A 13,449-nucleotide genomic window follows, 5' to 3' on the forward strand; every position below is an offset into this window, starting at 1 on the left:
GGTAGAGGGAAGGTGAGAAGCTTCCACTCATCAGGAAAATCTGATGTGTCAGGCCTCACTACTATCGTAGGCTGGTAAAATATACTTTATGAGGTGTCTCTGCCTCAAGCATAGGACACAGAACTTAGGACCTGCCTTGGAGATACTAAAGGAGCAAATACGACCAAGGTTGGTGAAATCTGGATTTAAAGCAGGCGGCTATTGGTTGAGTTACTGATACAAGCAGTGTCCATAGTTCAGGTCTTATATTTCGAGTATTCACCTTCAAAATAAGAATGTTTGGAGTCTCATACATATTGCCTTTTATGGTTCTGTGCTGATGAAAAAGACACTGCTCTTTAAGGAGTGAAAGTTTTAATCTTGGACTTGCTTCTTACTGAGTGATACTGCACACCCTAAGGCACTCTCTGAGCCTCGCTTTCCTCAGGGTAGGGGTGGAAAATGGCAAAGTCCCCTCATATATTTCCCAAGGGTTGGTGATGTTGAATTAGAGGCAGAGGCAAAGAAGTACTTACTGCAAACAGAATCCAGGAACCTGGGTTTTAATAAGTCAATCGATTTGAAATAATCAACCGTCTCAGAGGACTATATCATGTATTTCTGAATTGAACAAAACTATACTTATTGGGACAGTCAGTGTGGTCTTGTTGGGAACAAGTAAAGCAGCTTAAATGCATTTAGGCAGGTACTATCTCAGTGACAAAGGAACTATAATAATCAAATTATTTTTATAAGTTGATTTCAATACAAATTGGTCCAAATGGCATCCCAGGATTAGAAGTCTAAGAATCTCCGTCTTACTTTTTAAGAGGGTTGGAACAGAGGGGCACCTGGCTGGCTCAGTCAGTGAAGCAGGTGAGTTTGAACCACCGCTCACCTCAATCACATTCATATACCTAAATTCAGGGTAAGGAGTGTGCCTCAAATAATTGAGGATTCAGATAGTCATGGCTTCTCTCTATTATTTTTGGCCACAGCATTTTGCTGATGGGATTTAGAACACCACTCTATTTGAAGGTTACAAATCCTTATTTATCAAATGAAGCCAATAACCAGGTGAACCAAAATTAAATGTCCCCAAGCCATCATTTTTCATTTGTGAGGAAGGCTGCCTTTATTGGAGTGCACAGGCTGTAAGTCATAAAAGCCTTGCTTCCTACAGAAGCCCCACCAATTTCTTCACCTCCTGGCACACAGGATGGGCTAATTCCCTGGCTTTTGCTGACCCAACCTGTAAGACCTTCTCTAAGTGGCCCCTGTCTGTCTTAAGTTTTTCAATTTCACTCTTAATTGGAGCAAATTTCTGAATCACGGCATCGGCCACCAGCAACTTGTAGCGAGCAGTGTCCAGGCCTGCGCTGTGTTGGAGTGCTTCCTCCACAGGGACACCGACCACTGCTGCGTGAATGGCCACCAGGTTAGAGACCCCGGCTCGCCGGGCTGGTTCGTAGGTCACCTCTGATGTGAAGTCTGTCACAGCCTTGCGGAATTTCTGCACGATCTCCTCTGGACTGTCTGTTATCCTGACGGTGGCCAGTTTATCAGGGTCCGATTTTGACATCTTGGCAGAAGGGTCACGGAGAGATTTCACCTTCTTCATGGATGCTAGGGAAAGATGCCAACATACACACACCAAAACCCAAACCAGAAGACAATTACAAAATAAGAAAACATCACACCAGGAATGTCAGGGTCTAGATCTTAAAAAGTGTTAAGAGGACCACATGACTTTATTATTATAAATGAGTATGGCTGACACAAAGTGTTACACCGATAGCAGTGTTTAACACAGTGATTTGGCAAACTTTTACATTATGCTATGTTCACAAGTGTGTAACTACCATGTGTCCCCTACAACGCTATTGCCATATCTGACTATATTCCTCATACTGTGTCTTTCTTCTCTGTGACTTCTTCATTCCATAACTGGAAGTCCATACTTCCCCCTTCCCTTCATCCATTTTGCCTACCTCCTTTTGCTTTCCCTCTGCAACCATCAGTTTGTTCTCTGTATTTATAAGTCTGATGTTGCCTTTTGTTTATTCATTTTTTTTAAGATTCCATTTATGAATGAAATCATATGGTATTTGTCTTTCTCGGTCTGACTTATCTCACTTAGCATGATACCCTCTAGGTCCACCCACATGGTGGGTGACACAATTCAATGACACAATTTCATCCTTTTTTATGGTCGAGCAGCATCCATTATATATAAATACCACATCTCCCTATGCATCACCCAATGATGGGCAGTTGGGTTCCTTCCATGTCTTGGCTATTATAAATAATGCTGCAGTAAACACAGGGGTGCATATATCTTTTTGAATTAGTGTTTTCATTTTCTTTGCATAAATACCCAAGAGTGTAATTATTGAATCATATGATATTTCTATTTTTAATTTTTTGAGGAACCTCCACACTGTTTTCCACCATGGCTGCACCAGTTTGCATTCCCGCCATTAGGGCACAAGGGTTCCTTTCTCTCCACATCCTCACCAACACTTGTTATTTCTTGCTACATGACTTTATTATTTTTATATGATTATATATATAAATAGCAGATTTATGAAAAATTCAAGCCATATATATATATATATATGCATGAAAATAAAGATCACCTGAAATATGTAATAAAACTGTTAACATTTGATTGATCACATTTTCATGCATCTTTTAATGCATATATGAACATAAAATTTATAATCTTCACAAATGAAATTGTATCAGTCATACTGTATTAGCCATGCATGCCTTTTTAAAAAGTCTGGTCTATTTCTTTCCTCTTCCTCTCTCTTACCTCTCTGCTCATCCCTATTAGCTAATCACCCTCTGCCCACAACCACTGCTCTTCCTGCCCCTAACAAATTTTAACAATCTGTGGCAATCCCTTCATTTCTTTATCCATAGTTGTGTAAGTATACAGTAACACTCACACACACATGCACACACACAGAAGTGACTTGGTTATTGCTGTGATAGAATCAAGATGTTAAGCTGTGCTTTATAAATCAGTGTTATTAATAATTGCCTATTTTATGGCTATTGCAGAAACATATCAAGTTGAAATAGGTAAAATACTAATAGGCAAAAACATTAAAATATTACTTATTGCTAAAAGAGGCTTGATTTTCAATGCAAGGAAGGCCTATTTTTTGTTTGTGTGAACCACTGGAATAGCTTAGAAATTCATACTTGCCTTGTGCGGCTGAACCATTACTGGGTCCAGTATCAGTTATACTGGGTCCAGTATACTGTTATACTCCTATAAAATGCTGTCAGCTTATTAAAGATGGACAGGGCTTAGGCTCAGTGATCTCTGCCCCTGCCACAAATCTACATTGCTATCAAAATGTTGATACAGATGCACAGATTCTTTCCTCAAGAAGATTCCAAACTAGTATAGCCTCATAGATGCTGGTGAGGTTTCAGATCCAGTGGGGGGATTGTCTATTCCATCAACGTTGTGCATTTAAGAAGGAAGAGTGTGAAAATGATCAATTTCCTCTTGTTTTTTCTAGCTCATTATTCAGCAGTTTCTCTCTCTTATGGTTTTCTTTTCTTGTGAAGGTCAACTGGCTTTGGAATCAGAAGAGCTTTGCCACTAACTTGATATATGACTTAGATGCAAAATTAGCCTTGCCAAGTCTTAGTTTCCCCATTCATAAAATAGGGAAGGATATATATAGAGAGAGAACATATAATCCATTATAAAGTATTATATATCTTAATATATTAATATATAACATGAAAGTCATGCATTAATTTATTAATATATAATCAAAGTATAACATAATTTGCTAAATATATATAATTGGTAAATTATATAATGATTTATAATGAAAATGATTATTCATTTTTAGTCTTTCTCATATATACATTTCAATATAAAGTATTATATAATTTACCAAATATATATGTATATATATAAGTATTATGTAATTTAGTGAATTCAACTATTTTTCATTGTTAGTCTTCCCATATGTTTCAATATAAAGTATTATATAATTTATATATTATGTAACTTAATGAATTTGATTATTTTTCATTTTTAGTCTTTCCCATACTTTTCAAATTTTTTTGGCCATTTTATTCAATAATCTAACGAGGTCTACCTATCCCACATTATAGAGAAAGATGAGAGATTCTAGTTCCAGATTCTGAAGCCTATCCACAAGAAAGCCAAGTTTGGTCCCAAGGACATCCCAAGCCTCAGTCCATTATCCAGTCCTGTCTTGGAAACCTAGCCTGATTCAAGAGTCCTATGTTTGTTACTTACTTAGAATGGACCTGGGCACGGGGAAGACCTCTCCATACTTCTTATTAAACCCTTGTGCTAGATCCTGAACGAGCTCCATGTGCTGGACTTGATCCTCCCCGACAGGAACGTGTGTGGACCTTTAATAAAAGACAGAAAAACTCAGCAAGGCTTCTGCTTATACTGAAATGATATTGCAAGCAGCTGCATTTCCTGTGCCTATTTCACTGTTGGTGTTCAACAAATGTTCACCAACTACAGAGGGGATGTTGAGACCCAAGTCTTTATCTATGTATCAGACAAATGCCAAAGAGACATTTGTCTACTGTAGTTCTGTTTCTTCCATAGCAGAGGAATACAGCCATCAACACCAATGTGACAGGATCTTGCTGGGAGGGAGGAATGGTATCTTAAATAGCATATGCTCTAAGCATAATTGTATTTTAAAACCACTCTTCATTCCCTTACCCAGTCAGTACATATTATTCTAGCCTTGACCAGATGCTTTTTACTTCAGAGCTTGTGCTCACACTTGAAAGCCACTCCACCCCACTCTTCAAATAAAAGATGGCAGAAAGTTCTTCAGGCAAGAGTTTTTTCCTCCCTGTCATACAGGGAGTAACAAGATCTTTCTGGAATATGCTCCTTCGTCTTCCGTACATGGCAATCACAGCACAATTAATATGCTGCAGGGAATTTAAAAGAAATGAACATATCTATTGGTACAATGTAGACAGATCTCAAAAACAATGTTGAATGAAAAAAATCAAGTTGTAGAAAGCATGTAGAGTACACTGCCTCATAAATCTGAAAAGTATGTATGAAAATATATTGTTTACAGTTGCATATATAAATATCATAACATACTGGAAGCCCCTCCACAAATCCATGACTGTAGCTGCCTCCAGAAGAGGAGGGAAGGGAATAGGTCAGGGAAAAAGAACAAAAGAGACCTGAATTTTCTCCTATAATATTTTATTGAAAGATAAATATGTGAGACAAAAACATCAGAACATGGGAGCTTTATTTATAGTTATTTTAATCCCACATATAAAAGTTGCAGTGTTGGATCACTATGAGATATATCAAACAAGGGTAGAATTAACCATTACAGAGAAGTCTTGTTTTTTTTTTTTTAAGATTTTATTTATTTATTCATGAGAGACACAGAGAAAGTGGCAGAGACATAGGCAGAGGGAGAAGCAGGCCTCATGCAGGGAGCCTGATGTGGGACTCGATCCCAGGACTGGGGGATCATGCCCTGAGCCAAAGGTAGACGCTCAACCACTGAGCCACCCAGGAGTCCCTGCAGAGAAGTCTTGAAGAGAAAAACTTTATTTCTGGGGAGAGAGATAGTTGTATATTGTGAGTGGAAAAATAACAGCTTTTCGAAACAGCCCCAGAAAAGGACAATTATTATTTTGTTGTTGTTGTTATAGAGAGGAAAACCTACCCCAGTGGTTAAGTAATGGTTCTCAAAAAACCAGTGGAGATCTTATTTCCCCTCTGAATTACTGTCTGCAGGCTACTGGTCAACTTAATAAAGCTGCCTACATATAGACTAGCTATTTTTTTTTAAGATTTTATTTATCTATTCATGAGAGACAGATAGATAGAGAGTGAGAGAGAGAGAGAGAGGCAGGGACACAGGCAGAGGGAGAAGCAGGTTCCATACAGGGAGCCCAACATGGGACTCGATCCTGGATCTCCGGGATCTGCCCTGGGCTGAAGGCAGCGCTAAACGGCTGAGCCACCTGAGCTGCCCTAGACTAAGTATTTTAATATAGTAAAACACTGCAGAACATTTTGAAAAAACTTGCAATATCCTTCATTATTTTGTAATTATTTTTATTTTTGCAAAGTGCTTTCCAGTCTTTGTTCTTGTCTATGTGGATGCATATTTTTTACTAACTGCAGTAAAATATGCATACCATCTTTTATGTTAACATGTTTCTATGTGGTCTTCATAGCTTCTATGTGAACTTTCTAATAGCTGCACAAGAACATCCCTGTCCTATAGTTTCAGAAGCATAAGGAATTTATATGATTTTATTGCAGATTCTTTTGAATAATCATATAGGGGGAAATTTTGACTCAAGTGAAACAAGTAAAAAAAATATTTTTTACAATAACTCAGAAATCCTGTGGAGATGAATCTGGTGAATGCACGTTTGGTACTTTCTGGTCAAAAGCAGGTTATAATTATTAGCTAATGAAAATAATATTTGTGTTCTAAAACAATTCTGACTATATTTCCAAAAGAAATGCTGATAAATGTTTAAGTTTAGAGTAAGCAATAGGTTTGAAAGCAACTCTTTGACACTTTTGCATGGAAGTAACACATTTTATTTATTAAAAAAAAAATCTCTGAACACTAGTAATGTCCCTGCTGTGTGTGTGTGTGTGTGTGAGAGAGAGAGAGAGAGAGAGAGAGAGAGAGAGAGAGAGAGAGAGAAAGAGAAAGAGAAGAAAGAGAAAGAGAAAGAGAAGAGAAAGAGAAAGAGCGATGCAGTATAGCACTCATTTTAGAGCACAGGCTTTGGAGATAGGCTTTATTTTTTTTATTTTTTATTTATTTATTTATTTATTTTTTGTATTTTAAACTCAGATGATATTTTATTTTTTTAATAGTAAATTTATTTTTTATTGGTGTTCAATTTGCCAACATACAGAATAACACCCAGTGCTCATCCCATCAAGTGCCCCCCTCAGTGCCCGTCACCCATTCACCCCCACCCCCTGCCCTCCTCCCCTTCCACCACCCCTAGTTCATTTTCCAGAGTTAGGAGTCTTCATGTTCTGTCTCCCTTTCTGATATTTCCTACCCATTTCTTCTCCCTTCCCTTCTATTCCCTTTCGCGGGGATAGGCTTTAAATCCTGACTCTGCCACTCTCGCTTTGTGTGACTTTGGGTAAATTAAATTGGGAATATTTACCCCATATTGTTGCTGTGGAGATGAAATGAGACAATTCATGTATAGTGTTTAGCACGGTATCTAAAATCTGGTAAACTTTCAAATTATGGTAGCTATGTAGGGAATATAATTCTAAAATGGTATATTATACTTCAGAAATGTGTTCAAAAGGCACCTGGGTGGCCCAGTCAGTTAAGTATCCAATCTTTTTTTTTTTTTTAAGATTTATTTATTTATTTATTTGAGAGTAAGAGAGGGCACGAGCATGAGCAGGAGATGGGCAAAAGGAGAGAATCTTCAAGCAGACACTCCACTGAACAAGGAGCCCAAGGCAGGGCTCGACCTCATGACCTGACCTGAAACCAAGAATGGAGACCTAACCAACCATCACCTGGGTACCCCAAGCATCTGACTCTTGATCTCAGCTCAGGTCTTGATCTCAGGGTTGTGAGTTCAGGCCAAAAAAAAAAAAAAAAAGGTGCATAAGATGCAATGTCCATGCAACTAGAGGTTCACTCATTACCTGACTCTGATTCCAACTTCTCTGTAGCTTGGCCCCAAAGAGGAACAGTTTGTGGGGGGTGGGGGAAGCCCACGATCATCTATTTGGCAAAGTGGAAAATTAAGACCTGATGAATATTTATTTACCTATGTGTAAATTTACTCTTACAAGAGAGTAAAAAAGAAACAGAATCAACATCAACAGAGAGCAATATGTTGGCTTATTTTTCCCCCTCTGTCCCCTAAATGTTGATATTCTAAAAACATTGGCTCTCTGGTTCTCTCCCACCACTGGAGTGCTCATCAGCTTTCATATGGGGATCTACATGTCCCTTCCCCTCTGATGATCCTAGGGCTCCGTCTCTAGCTCTGCTAACTCTCTGAAGGGTTGGGATTGTATCTCTGCTTTCCTGCTAAATATTGGAATTAGATATCCCCTATTTACTCCCAAACTCAACAGTGAAGAATCAACATTCTGGGTTGGAACTGTAATCCGAGATAATCTATCTCAATTTCTTACTAAAATACCCATGAAGACAAAGAAAATATAAACAACTGAAAACTAGAAGCAAGAGTCAAAACTAAAGACAATTTGAGAAGAACTTTTCGTGAACTGTGAAGATCAGCAGAGCTGAATGAAAAAAACCACTGGTTGAGCTTCTTGTATTGTGGAGTTAGAGCAAGTGCCCCTGTTGCTGGAAACCCATCCCAGCTGGAGATGAGGGCACATCCCAGCAGCCAGGGTCCCTCCAAGTGGCCAGGGTGACACTGACCCTTCTCTCTTCATCAGCCTGATTCTTTAGACATTGGTTCCTGGCAACAGAAGGTAGCCACACAGGCATTGGAAGCAGCAGGGGCTGGTCACAGGGCATACCATCCTCACAAGAATGGGAACAAGAGCTCTGTGAGAGCAGGGATTTGTTTGTCTCGCCCACTGCCCTATCTACGACCCAGAACATATTCTGGCTCGGGATGGATGACACTCAAGGAATAGGTGTCAAACGAAAAAGCAAAGTGTGGAAGGCGAGGGCCTGAGCAGGATGCGACGATGACATGGGAGCAGGGCAATCCGGTGACTGCTCTTTATCATGTAATACCTCTGTTCTGAGAGTGAGAGAGTCGGACAGGTAGCAGGAGAAACACCTCAGACCAGTGGTCCTAACCTAGCTGACTGGTACCTGCACTTGGACACACCACTCTGCCCTCCTGGTAGATTCTGGGCAGGGACTTCAACTAGTATCTAAGTAGACAGAAGGTGCACACAAAGGCATTTCGTAGATTCTGTCTACTGGCAGAATAATGATTTGAAAACTGCTTGTTCTGATATGGATTTTAAAAACCCAACATAAAAAATAAAGCAAACAGGTAAAAGAGCCCAATATGGGGTCGATGAAAAAATACTGTGAAACAAAGGAAGGGGAACTTTACCCTTTAGACTCTGAGGAAGATCAGGCGCCTATAAAAGTTCATTTTACAGGAACCTGAATGTTTTGTTTTGTATTTTAAAGAAAATTGCTTGGTTACCTCAATAGGATTCAAAAAGGCATGGCTGTCACAATAGAAAAGCAAGAAGCCACAAAATGAAGAAAAACATAGTTGGTGACAGAAAACTGATAAAATGAAAAGAAAGTGAGTCGAGGAAATAAAGAAAACCAAACACAAAATAGAAGAATCAGGAGCAGTAAGGAGTGAAATCCAAGGGACAGGTCATATCAGTGATGTGGGTGAGAAACTTGAAGCTCTTCAAGAGCTCCGGTGGGAGGGAAAAAAAGAGAGAAATGCAACAAGCAAATGTCTGGTGGGAGGACCTGTCCTCTGCTGGAAGCCAGCAGGGCTGTGGAACAGAAGCAGCAACCTAAACATGAAGGGAACTCAATGGAATTGAAAAAAAAATGAGTAGGTAAACAAAATGCAGTATACACATTGAAGAGGCACAACATATTTCAGGAGAAAACACTAGACTCACAACAGAACATGATCCAGGGAAATCTCTGAATTACAAAGTTAAAGAAAAAGCCCTATATGCACAGTCAGAAAATAAAAGCAAAAATAAGAAAAATCAGGTTAATTAAAACGGAACAATGTTTACAAGGGTTGGTAGAAAAAGGTATTGAAAACCTAGCCAAGCTGTCTTTTTCTGTGTGAATGATGATGAGGGACACCTCAGTGGCTCAGTGGCTGAGCATCTGCCTTTGGCTCAGCGTGTGATTCCGGGGTCCTGGGATCGAGTCCTGAAACAGGCTCCCTGCAGAGAGCCTGCTTCTCCCTCTGCCTGTGTCTCTGCCTTTCTCTGTGTGTCTCTCATGAATAAATAAAATCTTTTAAAAAAATCAAAATGGGGGATCCCTGGGTGGCTCAGCACTTTGGCGCCTGCCTTTGGCCCAGGGCTCGATCCTGGAGTTCCGGGATCAGGTCCCACGTCGGGCTCCTGGCATGGAGTCTCCCTCCTCCTGTGTCTCTGTCTCTGTCTCTCTCTCTCTATGTCTATGATAAATAAATAAATAAATAAATAAATAAATAAATAAATAAATAAATAAATCTTTAAAAAAAATCAAAATGAGGAGCACAGTCCAGTGGCCAATAGCATTTGAACACTTTCCTCATGATATACATTTTGCTAAGCATATTTTATGCATTATTATTTTACTTAATCCCTTTTTTACAGATGCGGCAGGTTAAACAGAAAGAAATTCTCAGGTATGCAAAGGACTAGAAAAAATTCTGAATCAAATCTACGGCTCCAAGAACTCAAAAGCAGAGATGCAGAAGAATAAAGACTTGCTGTAAACACTAAAAACATAAAGTCTAAATTTAGGTTACAATCTGCAATAGAAAATAATGTAATCTAAAATCGATCCATTTATAACGAGTCTGTTGAAAATCCCAGGTTAGTTAACAGAATCAAAAAGGATTGTGAGTGTGTCTAAAGACTGAGAGTCTAAAAGTATGATTTATAACCCCTTGTACCACGTGATAATCATTTTTTTACCTGGAATGATTAACAAAAGACTCGAATATTTTTGCAAAGTGAGAGACAAGCAGACAATGGCCAAATAAGATATGACCATAAAACTTGATCCAAACTTCTGGAGCCTCCAGCCCAGGAAGCCAACTACCACTTCTGCAACAACTGGCCCAGAATGCTCAAGACTCCATTCATGAGTGCCAATGCCGTGACTCTTTGTCCTCACTTCCTCCAACTCAGGACCAACCAGGGAATGTCAACCATACTCCTCAAACTGATCACAGAAGAGGCCCACTTCTAGTTAGCCAGCCTCTAGCTTCCCTGTGGCAACAACCTCAAATCAGAGCACTCCTGAATCTTCCTTTTCATCACTACAAAGCCTCTCTGCCTTCAAGTCTCTCTGCCTTCAAGTCTCTGTGACATGGGAAATGCAAGGTATGGTGGAGGTTTCCTTGAGATAGCAAGCTCTGAATAAATAGCCTCAATGGCTGGTCTTTGTTTAAAGATGATCACCACTGGAATTAAAAACAGAAAGCACACCTTCTGAATCATTGGAGGTAAAAAGAAAGAAGACTCAATAGATACAGCATTACACAGAAAACAAGAAATTGAGAAAAAGAGTAAATATTTAATGATATAGAAAAATGTAAGACAAAACCACTAGGATATAATTTTAGGGGGGAAATACATATAATAACCTACACTCACACAGAAGGAGAAGCCATGGTGGTTAGAGTGGGACTCTTGTCAGGCAGTTCTAGGGTCAGATTCCTGCTCTGCCACATACCAGGTGCATGTTCCTGGACAAGTCATTTAACATCTTATGATAGTTTTTCCCTTTTAAAAGAAATTGCCTACTCCTGGAGTTGTTTGAAGAGAGAATATAATAATGCATGCAAAATTTGGAGTCAAGAGCCTTGTACATGGAATGCAAATAAGAGATATTAGCTTAAAAATTGATTTGAAGGAAATGCACTAAGATGTTGTAAATAAGATCAGAAATAGTAGAAGTGATTTTTAATTTTTTTCCTATTAAACATAAGAAAGAACACTGAAACTGCATTAGAACATTGAAATGAACCAATGATAAACTATTGACTCTCCTGCTGCTAGACTATAAAGACAGAAAGTGAAATCATGTATCCTGGAGAGCTTACAGGGCAAACATCTAAGGCAGAGTTTGGCTCTGTGTTCAACAGAGCCAACTTTTCTCTATTCTACTAGAATGTTCCTCCCTTAGCTCCTGCAGCCTGACTCCTTTGTTTCTGGTCTAGACTCAAATATTACTTCCTTAGAGAAGCCTTCCCCAAGCATACTCTTCAAAGTTGGTTTCTCCCTCTTATTCTTTCCCTATTTTTTGATTTTTTTCCCTAAGTATTCTCTACCCACAACGTGGGGCTTGAACTCACAACCCCAAGATCAAGAGTTGCATGCTCTTCTGACTAGGGGGCCCTCGCTTTTATTCTTTTCCACATATCCTATTTATTTTCTTTATAATATTAATCCTAATATAATCATTTTATTGTATTTGTTTATTTAATTGTATGTTGTTTTCCCTACTGCTAAAAAATAAGTTTTTGAGAGCTTGTCTGTTATGTTTTTCAATATATTTCTAATAACCACTAGAGTTACCTGGCATGTATGAAGAGCTCAATAAATATTCATTGAGTAAGTAATCACTTCTTGACCCTTTGGCTAAGATCAAGTGTAAATATTTATAGAATAAATGAATGATCTTAAGAGTAGGACACTACAACCCATATAGAGAAAAATAACAATAAAATCAGTTCATCATCAGTATAGGAGATAAGAGCACGGACTCAGAAGTCAGACCACTTGAGTTTATATCACAGCTCTACTAGCTACGAGGTCAGTTACCCGAGCCAAGCTTCAAACTTTCCTGAGCCTCTGTCTCTAATTGGGGGTCATAATGGTGCTTACCTCATATGATTGTTTTGAAGATTAAATGAGATAACCAGGCATAGTACTTGATAGCAAAGCTCAATATACATGAGGTATTGATATAATATATATTCATTAATATCTGACCAGATATGAACAAAATGGTAAAAAAGTGATATTATCAGGGACATCAATGTGAGGTACATTATGACTTTTTTTAAATCAGGATTATTTTCCTTTTTTGATAGGTGATTGGTACCACAAATATAAATACTAATATATAATCTCAGAGATCTAGTTGCAGATATAGTTAGTGACCCTGATATAGATAGAACACATTTTTGATGGTTCACATATCTGATTAGAAATAGCACGTCAAATAGAAATCCCCAAGTAGAAATAGCACTTCATAGAGACTCTGAGAACCCCTTTCATGTAAGGAGAACAGAGACAGAATAACGAATGGAAAAGCAAAGTGTAGGGGCCATGACAATAGATCAGGAAGTGGTTCTCTTCGTCTAAGGTCATACATGGATTTAGGAAATTCAACATAATAATTGTTAGGGCCTTGTCCATTGCTCTCTTCCCCACAGCCTGATCAGGAATTCACTGGCTTCATAAGTGGGAAAACCAAAAATATTCCTTTTTATGTTTCCCTCAGTGCCCATAAGCCCACATGCGCTCGTTTCTGAGGCATAGGTGCAAAACCCACCTTTCTAAGTCTCTCTCCTTTGACTGGACTTTGCTACTCCTGCCTTGTGATTCTAGTGAGGCTGACGTGCAGAGGTCACTTTGATTCCCCCAAACCAAATTAGCCAACAGGGCAGGTTAAAAAGCAATTACAGTAGCCCATAGGAAATCACAATGGACTGCAGCTAACACAGAAAAAACAATTACCATAATCAATACAC

General features: G+C 38.8%; 1 protein-coding gene across 1 annotated transcript in view; it reads right to left on the reverse strand.

Moving 5' to 3' along the window:
• Positions 1-526: 526 nt before the first annotated feature.
• Positions 527-13,449, reverse strand: part of WARS2 (tryptophanyl tRNA synthetase 2, mitochondrial) — a 93,923-nt gene continuing 81,000 nt past the window's right edge. The window contains exons 5-6 of the mRNA XM_055312305.1: positions 4,277-4,395; positions 527-1,605 (exon numbers count right to left, since the gene is read on the reverse strand). Coding sequence (XP_055168280.1) covers positions 1,157-1,605; positions 4,277-4,395 — 568 coding nt within the window. The 3' untranslated portion in view covers positions 527-1,156. The remainder of the gene's footprint in view (positions 1,606-4,276; positions 4,396-13,449) is intronic.

This window comes from Nyctereutes procyonoides, unplaced genomic scaffold, assembly GCF_905146905.1.
Source record: "Nyctereutes procyonoides isolate TBG_1078 unplaced genomic scaffold, NYPRO_anot_genome, whole genome shotgun sequence".
Taxonomy (NCBI): domain Eukaryota; kingdom Metazoa; phylum Chordata; class Mammalia; order Carnivora; family Canidae; genus Nyctereutes; species Nyctereutes procyonoides.